The 11,444-nt window shown below is 38.2% G+C and overlaps 2 protein-coding genes across 2 annotated transcripts; one reads left to right on the forward strand and one right to left on the reverse strand.

Annotated features, from left to right (window-relative positions):
• Nucleotides 1–1,945: 1,945 nt before the first annotated feature.
• cbx5 (chromobox homolog 5 (HP1 alpha homolog, Drosophila)) lies at nucleotides 1,946–6,121 on the reverse strand. Its single transcript, XM_056452785.1, has 5 exons — nucleotides 6,064–6,121; nucleotides 4,962–5,036; nucleotides 3,967–4,182; nucleotides 2,245–2,476; nucleotides 1,946–2,050 (listed from the first exon to the last, which is right to left on the reverse strand). Exons 3-5 carry the CDS (start codon nucleotides 4,104–4,106, stop codon nucleotides 1,946–1,948), a joined length of 477 nt encoding a protein of 158 aa, XP_056308760.1. The 5' UTR covers nucleotides 4,107–4,182; nucleotides 4,962–5,036; nucleotides 6,064–6,121.
• Nucleotides 6,122–6,746: 625 nt separating this feature from the next.
• On the forward strand, nucleotides 6,747–9,780 carry hnrnpa1b (heterogeneous nuclear ribonucleoprotein A1b). The gene is made up of 11 exons (XM_056452784.1): nucleotides 6,747–6,759; nucleotides 7,254–7,381; nucleotides 7,507–7,653; nucleotides 7,730–7,940; nucleotides 8,021–8,098; nucleotides 8,186–8,320; nucleotides 8,394–8,483; nucleotides 8,573–8,779; nucleotides 8,855–9,001; nucleotides 9,229–9,316; nucleotides 9,493–9,780. The coding sequence occupies exons 1-10, from the start codon at nucleotides 6,747–6,749 to the stop codon at nucleotides 9,306–9,308; spliced, it is 1,236 nt and encodes a 411-aa protein (XP_056308759.1). The 3' UTR covers nucleotides 9,309–9,316; nucleotides 9,493–9,780.
• The last annotated feature ends 1,664 nt before the right edge of the window (nucleotides 9,781–11,444 follow it).

Below are 11,444 nucleotides of genomic sequence, written 5' to 3' on the forward strand. Positions count from 1 at the left end.
TATGCAATGCAAAAGGTTACAGAGGTAATAAACTGATTTTTGTCCATAGAAAATCCAAGCAGAGCATAAATGGAATATGTTTGTGTGTACATTATGTAGACTGTCAGTTTGTACTAGAGCTGCACGATTCTGGCTAAACTGAGAATCGCATTTTTTTTGCCTAAAATAAAGAACACGATTTTCTCACGATTCTGTAGATGTAACATAAAGGTTAATATGAGTCTGCAATTATTATTGTTCTTTCTCAAACATTTGGTAAAACAACAATAATGATATTATGTGTAGGTCTACTGGTTTCTATAAATAATTCTATTCTACTTATAATAATTCTGATGTTGAATTATGTTTGAGATATATTCTTGCAATCTGTCATTAACAACAATTATTAGACCATTTTACTCACTGGTAAAATCAACATTATATAGGCTAGAGTAGTTATACTGACACTGTAAACATATATTTTCATGCACAACTGTGTGTTTTCTATGAAAGAAAAAACAGATCAAATGCTTGTCGCAGTCATAACTCTAAAATGCGAAATGATTATTTAAAAGATGTGCTCGCTTTTGGTTTCATTTTCACTGCTAAGTGCTGTTCATACTTCACTCGTGGCTCTCAAACGATCACTCTGTGCCACAAACTGAATATTATTTACAACTTTATTACCTGTTACTTACACCCTATGCAGGTTCTGTTCACTAAAGTAGACGCACGCGCGTCTATCGTTAAGTAGGGCACGCGCCCACCCTCTCTGTGGTAAGCGCTTACAGTCAGCAGCTCACGTCACGTGTGATTTCCCGGCCGCGAATACAGCATTATATGAAGACAAAATGACATTTTAAGGTGAATTATACCTCTATAAATACAGCATATGACTCTTAATTTAATCACTCTTAATCATTTAGAGGTGTCCATGTCGCTGAGCAAAGCATGTGAAACAATGAAAAGACTCATACAGCCGCCTTTGCTTCTCTCCTGAACTTGAAAATATGATTGGCAGAATCGTAGAAATGCTGGATTAAGATCATCTAGGGGGTCAAATCGAGATCACGATCTTTTTTCGATTAATTGTGCAGCTCAAGTTTGTACAATTGCTAAGATAAATATAACCTTACAGTTGGTTTACCATTCAGAAAATGCAATTACTTAAAAATAGACATCAACTGTAAATAAAGGTAAACATATATAAATGCAAAGTGGAAACTCCAGTGAATGCTTTTCAATTAACAGATGTAAATAGGTGGAGAAAGAAGAGAAATGGATGGTTCAGTCCTCAGGCCTATTCGGTCTCACAAAGGGTATGAATGTGCATTTTAAAAAGGGGCGTTTGAATAGTTTCAGACATAATGGCAGGTGTAAATGTGGCCATTACACTATGGTTCCAACCTCTATTTCAGGTGATTCAATCTAAATTGTCCAGTTGAAACACATCCTGCTTTATTTTTAGCATTAGCATGTATCTTGCGGTCCCTTGTGCTTAGATACAAATAAAATCTGAATACTCAATGTTCAGTCTAAAAGCTGTTTTGAACCAAAAAAGGGATTTTGGTTTATAGATTTTAAAGACGGCTCACCTAAAAACAAATATTCTGGCATCATTTTACTCATCCTGCACATAGTCAAAACCCTTATTCTTTGTTTTACTTATTATGGATGCCAATGTTTACCAGTTCAGTCTTCTAAATATCTTATTTTGTTCTCTCATTCATTTTCTTTCAGCTTAGTCCCTGATTTATCAGTGGTATCTTATTTTTTAACAGAAACTATAAGCATTGCAATCCCCCGAGGCTAAGTAAATAGTGAGTAGATTTTCTTATTTTGTGTGAACTATCCCTTTAATAAATCTATGGCCAGATTTTGTGACTTGATATTAACTATTTCCAAGCACTGAACAAAACCCTTCCACTGAAATAAACTGCTCTTTATATGCAATACTCTGTAGTACTCACCACTTCATAAGGAACATAAGGTCTCCACAGGAGTCTGTTGCTCCAATAATCTTCTCAGGCTCCAGGCCTCGCTCAAACCCTCTCGCTACAAGGATCTCATCCTAGGGGAAACAAAAACAACAATCAAAACCACGTTAAAAATCAATGGCCACCTTTTCCCAATGCCACTTAAGCAAGCACTGATGTGAGAAACAATTGAGAAAGTATTTCAGCACACTGGGTGAAATTGATATGCTATTAACATGCAAATAACTCTGAAGTGTGGGCTCTCTCACATTCTCCTCTTAGACTTTACCTCCTTTTTCTTCTTGGGTTTGCTGCTGCTCCCGTTCTCCTCTTCAGAGTTTTTCCTCTTGCTGGTGCTGCTGCTGCCGCTGTTGTCTTTGGGACGGGCTGAAGAGGGGCCTGTACTGGAGGACTTGCTGCTTGGTGGGCTTGCACTGCTTCCTTTTTTGTAGGTCTTCATGAACTCAGAGATAAGCTCTGGACAGTCCAGGTTCTTCTCTGGTTCCCATGTGTTGTGTTTCCTGCAAGACAATGAATGCATGATCTATTAAAGCCACTGGATTTCTTCAAATCAAGTGTAAAAACTAGTGCTGAGTAATGTTCATGTGAAGTTTTATGTACTTTTTTGCCATAATTTTATTGTTTTTAATTTCAAGGAAGATGTTCGAACACAAATAAGCAAAGCTAACAATTAGATATGTGAAAATAAGCCAATAAAGAGAGTTATGAGAATAAAATCATTCAGGCACAAAATATCTCTACTTTTAATAGACTACTGACACAAAATGCTGCGCTGGAAACGTCTTTCATTATAAACCTGTAATGAACTATTACTTCACATTTAATTCTTTATGTTTATTGTTAGGGATATCCCGAACAGCTTTTTTGTCCTCGAGTCAGAGTCTTTTGATTTTGAGTATCTACCGATACCGAAACCCAATCCAATACTTCTATAACACATAAAAAAAAAGAATATAGAATAAAGAGCTAAGAAACAGATCCATGATGTTCCTTATTTTTTATTTAATACACTTTATTTTAACAACTCTGTTTGCTATAGCAATGTTGTCGTCATAAACTTTATAATACCTCCAGACCACAGACATACTCACACTTTAAGCTGCTTCCATGTTCTACTTTGCTGGCATTTAACTAAATAAAAGTGGCCTAAAGACTGATTTATACATCTGCGTCAAGCACACGTTCCACCGCAGCCTGCGCGTCGACACATAGCCCTCACCGTGGCTGACGCACACCTCTTAAAAAATTTAACTACACGTCGCAACGATGAGTAGCGCAAGCTCTGTGATTGGTTGGCTTGGTAGCCCTGACGAGTGTGGACGGGACCGAGATCTGTACTACCCCGATGAAGCGAGCGTTTACAAGTGTGAAGTCCCGTGAAGGAGCTCCGGATGGAGACTGTTGTTTTGTGTTTGCCTTATGATTAAAGTTGTTGCACGTCCGCCGGTTTCCACCTCAAAATGAGCGAGTTCGACCCACTTGTGCATTAAGGTAGCGTTCAGAAAAAACAAAACACCAGCAAAGAAACTCAACACACAGGAACAAACACATCACAGCCAACTAGCATTTCGGAAGTGTTATTGCAAAGCAACAGAACCAGCTCGCAGAAGTATAAATGACTGGCACAAGGCATGCGCCGTGGGTTATGCCGATCAGTCGACGCAGAAGTAACAAACAAGGCTTAACTCTGTGCCACTGCTTAATATATTTATATATAAAATTATATATATTATATTTATAAAATTGGTCAAATATCTTTGGAAAAAAACAAAAAATATATATTTTATTTTTGCTATATTGCCCAGTCTAACTGCAAACAAAACCTAGTATAAAAGTAAGCCAGGTCATTAGTATTTAAATTAAGACCATTTTCATAGTATCTGAACTTCATGCATTTTAAGACATGCTGAAACACATACCAGGGGTTCTGAGACATGAAAATTAATCGCTCAGACTGTACTGGATTATTCAGAATGCAATGAACACTTACTCTGTAAAGCCTTTCCATTTGAGGAAATACTCCACACGCCCCTTCACAACTCTCCTGTCCAAGACCTTCTCCACGACGTACTCTTCTTCATCTGAGGAAGCAGCTTCATCATCTTCACGGTTCTGGCTCTTCTTTCCCATGGCTGATTCTGAAAGTCTTTACTACAAGCAAATTTGACCTGTGTGGCTCCCTGGTCTGGGGAGGAAAGTGGTTGACCTGAAATAAAAAATAAATAAACAATAGCAATTGATCATTATAAATACAAATGTATAGTTATGTCATTTACTATATTATGAGAAAATACAATTAAAAAATAAACTTAGCAAATAAGGCTAATGAAAAGGTGTATTTGACCATTTTAATAAAAACATTCTTGATAAGAATTGCAAGTAAATGCATTGGACAAGATGGCAAATAAACAAAATAAACATCTGATGTCAACATAGATCTGTGCATTAATCTACACATCTAAATCTAATGTTATTAATATCAAGAACATCTGACAAGAAAAAGAGATTAGAACAAAAAAAAAACATTATTTATTTAAAAAAAATCTGCACATAATTAACATCACAAGTTACAAGACTAATTATTTATTTTATAACTTCAACCTGTTTTTTTCTATTGCATCTTTCCTACTTGGTTTTACGTATATATTTGCCGCCTCAATTATCCTTTATAACTAACTAACCGTTTACTTTATTAATTACCCAATGTCTAAGAACACAAAACAATGCTTTGCTTACTTAGCATTAGTTTCTTTGGTGAAACTGAATCTCTTTCAATTTAATTAGTATAATTATAAACTATAATCTACAACATAGTATTGACTGTTGTCTATGTGATGAAAACTCTACTTCCAGTAAAAATGACTACATTAATTAAATTACTCATAACAGACAGTAAGCAGTATGGTCAAAATCTTACTGGTTAAGGGAAAACTTCTTACTCTAACAGCAATGACAAAAGTCAACATTTGCTTTTCTTGCACTCACCTACAGTCTTCTATTGTTGAGCGTGACCTCCTAAAGAGCAGAGACGAGTCCTGGATTTCAGCATTCAGATCTCCCCTAAACAAATATAGTTGATTTAAACACTCAAAAATGTGTATTAATAAATTCATAAAACTCTGATCTTCAACTTAGCTTTAATAGAAGTTTCCTACAGATTTCTCTGGAAATATACACACTGAAGACCAATTAGACTTTGATTAAAAATATTTTCAAAACTTATAATCCACGATAATAACAACAACAGATTGTTTATTAAACAACTAGTAAAAGTGGCTTACTTTTTTATTGTTAAACCTAACATAAACGCATTGCACTTATGTCAGCATTTGCCTAGCAGACACATTTAACAAATCTACCTCCAGGAATGCGATAAATCGCCCATGTGTTCTTATCTTAATGTCATCAACAATTTTTAGCAAGCATGCAGGGCCAAACTGTGTGTAAAACACTGAGCGAATCTGCACAGCTTGATCTCCATAGCGATCTAATTTCCAATAATTGTCTTGCAATATACACAAAATACAAACAACTCGCTGAACGTATTTATGTGCAGTGCTAGCTGCCAATGCTAACATTAGCAAGAGAAGTCTCATTGATTGCTACTGTTTGCATCGCTAAAAGCTCATTCTGCAAGTAAACAATATGTAAAATCAACGTGTTTGAGAAATAATTACATGTACTTCACAATGCTGTATTGATGTACGACGAACTATAAGCAAGCTTAACGAGTCACCATCGCTCTGCGAAAAAAACAATAACTAGGAATATCACCGAGTTTAGGCACATGATAGCAGGCTAATTTAACGTCATTAGCAACACGCGCTACTTCTTCTTCTTCAATTTTCGCCGTTTTAACAGCTGAAACAAGGGCGTTTACACGAGTTTATCGCATTTATTTAAGTGTTATCGTCGTGCTCGCTAACGCACGAGCCTTGCTTAGCAACCAGCGCGGGCCGAGCTGAACAGATTTCACCTGCTCCTTTCACGTTTACACCGTAGCATTGACAGCGCTGGTCGTTCCAGTGCAAAGCGAATCCACAATGACACATTTGTACATTAATGTGGCTGATTATGTTATACTTACTGAGATATTTTCGACGTTTCTCTATTCGTGTCGAATAATGAGGCTCTGAGGCGGCGGCCGGCTCTTTTTCCTTGCACACAGGAGTTTGCTGCCTCTCGCGCATGCATCCGTCCAGCGGCGCGTCTCAGCCAATCAGCGTGCGCCTCAGCGAGCCGCTCTCGCGCCAAAAAACGGCCCTCGACGCATTACAATGGGTTGCGCACGCGTCACCCCTGCATACAAATCCATACACTTCGAGGAATATTTGAGATTTTTTTAATATTCCTAAGTCAATAATACTATTTAAAAATAGATGATAAGCACGAGTGTAATGCCAAAGTGGGCCCGTTATCTAATATGAAGTCATATGAATGAGCTTACAATCTAAATTATTTAACCCACCATACAATAAAAGCCACTTTTTGTATTTATAAAAATATTCTTCAGCTTTTCTGAATAAAATATTTTGTTTTCTTAAGCACTACCCTCTGTTCTTTGGATTGACTTGAGTGTCAGCCCAATCAGATGTCTTCAAAGCGCCAAAACAAAACGCGTTAGCGGGAAGCTCTGAACCAAATCATCGTTCCGTTGGGAGGGGAAGGTGAATTCATACAAGCTATTTATGGTATCTCCCCTTTTTCTCAGTGCGTGTCTCACCGACAAGCGTGTGGGCCGCAAGCGCACGGACAGAAATAGTCGGTAGGATGTACCAAAGAGGTAAGTAGCATTATTGCTAATATAGCGATCTCTATTGATTATATATAATGCGTTTAAGCACGTAGTCTCTCTTGATATTGTATTGGTCAGTTTGCACCACATTTGTGGTTCTTTGTTAATGTACGCGTGTTCGAGCCGCCATTTTAACTGCTGTAATGTGCACACATAACCTAGGCCGCGTGGTTACATCGAAGATCGAGTTTTGCAGAATCAGAATTTATTTGTTTTATAATCATTCAGCCATCGTTTCGAGCCATATTTGCATTTATTTACAACCTCGTGTGTTGGAGGGCGTGCGTGGTTTTAAATTGGACATACAGTCCTGCACTAACATGGCGGATGTTTCTTTCACCCACCCCCACTCCCCTTACGTGGAGATACATAGACTGTGTTACCGTATGGATTCACGACGCATTGTGTTCCAGTAAATAGTTGTTTTTGACTATAAACACGATGCACACTGCTGGTGTGTTTCTAAACTGTAATCGGTTGTTGTTTCCAGGGCCAGCCACGTGAGCCAGAGCAGCTGCGGAAGCTCTTCATTGGAGGGCTCAGCTTTGAAACCACAGATGATAGTTTAAGGGCACACTTTGAGCAATGGGGCGCCTTAACGGATTGTGTGGCAAGTTACCTCATACTTTATATTATTTTACAGCTATTTAAAATTTATTAACGTATTGCAACATAAATTTCAGTGATTTTTGCCATAACGTTAGGTGTTAATCAATGTTTCCATTAATCTTTTAGGTGATGAAAGATCCAAACACAAAGCGCTCCAGGGGCTTTGGGTTCGTTACTTACTCCAGTGTGGATGAAGTCAATGCCTCTATGGATGCACGTCCTCACAAGGTTGACGGTAGACTTGTAGAGCCCAAACGAGCTGTGTCTCGAGAGGTGAGGTTAAACTCCTAATAAAAATTTAAAGAAATTAAGGTTTGAATTCAGATGTCTAATTATGTATGGGTCACAGGATTCCAGCAAACCATTTGCTCACACAACTGTGAAGAAGATTTTCGTGGGAGGCATCAAGGATGATACAGAGGAGAACCATCTACGTGACTATTTCGATCAGTTTGGAAAGATTGAGGTTGTTGAGATAATGGTTGACCACAAGACTGGAAATAAAAGAGGCTTTGCCTTTGTCACATTTGATGACCATGACTCTGTTGACCGCATTGTCAGTAAGTGCTGTTTCACGGTCAAACTTGTGGTCTTAGAACTTGAAGAAATGCAGTGCTAACAAGTATATCTTCTCCCTTAGTTCAAAAGTACCACACTGTGAATGGACACAACTGTGAAGTCCGGAAAGCTCTTTCGAAACAAGAAATGGCTAACACTGGTATGAATGTTTATCATTAATATTAAATATTGTTTCCTACTTTCCCCTAGTGTTTAATGTTTTTTGGTGCAATTTGTTAACCTATAGGTCGTGGCGGCGGTGGTGGAGGAGGGGGTGGTGGCGGCGGAGGAAACTTCAACCGATATGGCAATAATGGTGGCTACAATAATGACTTTGGAGGTGGTGGCGGAGGTGGCAACCGTGATGGATACTTTGGAAGAGGTATGTGCCTGACTGGATACTGGAGATTTTGACTGGTTATTTCTTTAACTTGGTAGTTTTACTGTTGTTTCAGGAGGAAGAGGAAATAACTTTGGAGGTGGTGGCGGCGGCTATGGAGGAGGAGGTGACTGCTACAACAACAACAACAATGGATTTGGAGGAGGTGATTGAATGAACTGGCTCATTTTTGGCTATTTCATATCCTGTACCATCAACACATTTACAATATCATTATCTTTGCCATTTCTCTAGGTGGTTATGGCGGTGGTGGTGGTGGCGGCAATGGTGGTGGCAGTCCTGGTAACTATGGAGGCAACCGTGGATATGGAGGAGGCAGTGGTGGTGGAGGAGGACATGGTTATGGCAACCAGGGTGGAGGGTATGGCGGCGGCAACAGTGGTGGTGGTGGCGGCGGTGGCTATAATAACTACAATAATGGCAATGGAAACTTTGGAGGTGGTGAGTAGATATGAATCATGATCAGGATGCAAATGCTTGGACCAGACAATAATGGGGTGTATTATTAATTTTAAGGCAACTTTGGTGGTGGTGGCGGCGGCAGCAGCAGTGGAGGAGGTGGAAACTACAATGACTTCGGCAACTATAATAGCCAGCAGTCCAATTATGGTCCAATGAAAGGGAACTTTGGAGGCGGTGGAAGAAACAGCGGCCCATATGGTGGTGAGTTCTTAACTATCCCTTTTTAAGGGGATAGTCCACCCAAAAGTGTAAATGTGTTAAACATTAGCCGATTCCAAACCTTAAGATGTTTTGAAAAGAATTGGAAACTTGCAACCATTGACTTCCATAGTAGATCAAGCAAGTCCTATAGTTCTCAATGTTTACAGCTTTCCAAAATTCTTCAATCTCATCTTAACACCATAAAAGTAACATGACCTCTCTTTTAGGTGGCTATGGAGGTGGATCCAGTGGTGGTGGTGGAGGAGGCAGCGGTTATGGAGGTGGCTCTGGCGGTAGACGGTTTTAAGCTTAAAGGTTTGTTTTAGATTCTGCTGTCTACCTTGCATATAGACTTTAATAACAGGGGTAACAATCCCAATAAGTTAGTCTTGGACTAAATACTCTAAACTGTAACCTTGCTGTACATCTGGTGTAGAAACAACCCTCAGGTAGTGTGCAGCTTAACATTTGTTGTTCATATTGTTCAACAGGACTGAGTGCTTTAGGAGAGGAGAGCGAGAGAGGTGACAGGGCAGATGCAGGTTTACATCCCTAGATCTGCTCAGCCAAACAGGTGTGGCAGATTTACAGCTGCCACCAGAAGAAGTGTACAGTAGCGCTATCGTGTGTGTGGGACATCATGAATTTGTCATCATGCAGATTTATTTTATATTGTCTTTGGGGAAAAGCATTCCAATGAGGTTTTATGTAGAGTTGCTTTCAGTTGTTTTTATTTATGTAACCAATCAAGGTGAAATAAAAACATCTTTGTTTTTTTTAAATGTGCTGTTTTAGTCATTTTTGCTTTCTGGGGGATTTAGTGTAGAACACTGAGCCCTTTTAGTACAAGTTAAATCCTCTGGCTCTAAATAAATGAATCTGTTCTCTGAGGAACGCAAGCGACACCAACTTAAGTTAATTGATCATGTGTCCAAAAAAAAAGCATAGGCTGTTTAAATACACATGCCAAGAGTAGTGTACATGTTGCTACATATCAGTCTAGCCATGGAGCAAGCTGAGAGAGGAGTAGCAAGATCATCGCCCTGTGAAGAAGCAAAGAGCAGGGAGTACAGGGCGCAACTCAAAGACTAGCAGGCAGCGCTTTTATTACTCCTGTAGGTAAGAACAGACTTCTCCACTACTGCTGGTAACTGTAAAACAATGTTTATTAGCAGAAGCTGTACAGTTAACGTGAACTTCCCATTCAGTGTTGTGTATCTTACAGGGGAAGTAACTGCAGTCAGCCTAGTTTGGTGCACAAGATTGTTAATCTTATACTTTTTATTAATGCATGCTCCACCTATAATTATTTATTTTATCCCCCTTATGTTGTGTAATTGAATTGCTGACCATGTTAATCTTGCATTTTTCAGGTTTGGATGATTGAAAAATCACCATTCTCTCGAAATGAGAAGGCATTTTATCTCAAATGGTGACGTGATAAAAGGTAGTTTCTGGTTTTAATCTGACACCATTTTGTTTGTAGTTTCCTCCATCTCAAACTTCTCTTCTCTCCTAGGACAAGATGCAGCTGAAGAAACTATTTTTTTTTATACCAGTTTTTACCTTTTTTACAAATAAAACTTTTAATGTTACAATGTGACTGGTGTCTTGTGCTTAACCCATTCTAAAAGCTTATTTGTACATGTAATACTGATATTTGATTTTGAAAAGGTAATGTACAAGTGTTGGCCTAAGTATTTACAGTGGTTACACACGGTTCCCTCTGGGTTGTGAAGTTTCTCTTATATAAATTTTAAAGGTTGACAGTCCTGGCTCCAATGTCATGAACGAAGTCATAGAAACTTTTTTTTTTTTTTTTTAATATAATGTAGAAATATTTAATATTAGTTAGTAATTTGCTGACAAAAAGCTTTAATCACTAACTTTTTTTTTTTTTTTTTTCTTTGTCGTGTAATAATTTTTTTTTTATATTTGTGTAAATGGTCAGCTTTATTGGCTTTAACCAGAAAGTTAGAATGAAAAGCCTTTATTTAAGGGACATTTGGTGGAAGTACAGCCCTAAATGGATGCTGTTTTTCTGCTCATGTCTTGTTGAAATCAATATTGACATTTGTCTCCGATGGGAACTGTATACGCCAGTCTAAACTTTAGCGTTTAATGTTAACTTGGTATTTTTTTTTTATGCTTTTCATTGGGACATTCTTAGTCATTATGCAAGTTGTCAACAAATGATTTGAAAAATGTGATTCATTTAAATTAACCCTTTATTCAGCCTTTCTGGTTTAAGTCAAGGGGTGTCCAATCCTGCTCATGGAGGACCAGCGTAATACAGATTTTTTTTTTTTTTCTATAGCTCAAATTGCTACATTTGATAAGACCATATTTAGTGAGACTAAAGATGAATTTGCTGGTTTATTCATGTTTAATTAGTGCAGAAGCTGAACAACATGCACAGTGGCTTTTAATCCGGTTCAGACAC

The sequence above is a fragment of the Danio aesculapii genome, unplaced genomic scaffold (assembly GCF_903798145.1).
Source record: "Danio aesculapii unplaced genomic scaffold, fDanAes4.1, whole genome shotgun sequence".
NCBI lineage: Eukaryota > Metazoa > Chordata > Actinopteri > Cypriniformes > Danionidae > Danio > Danio aesculapii.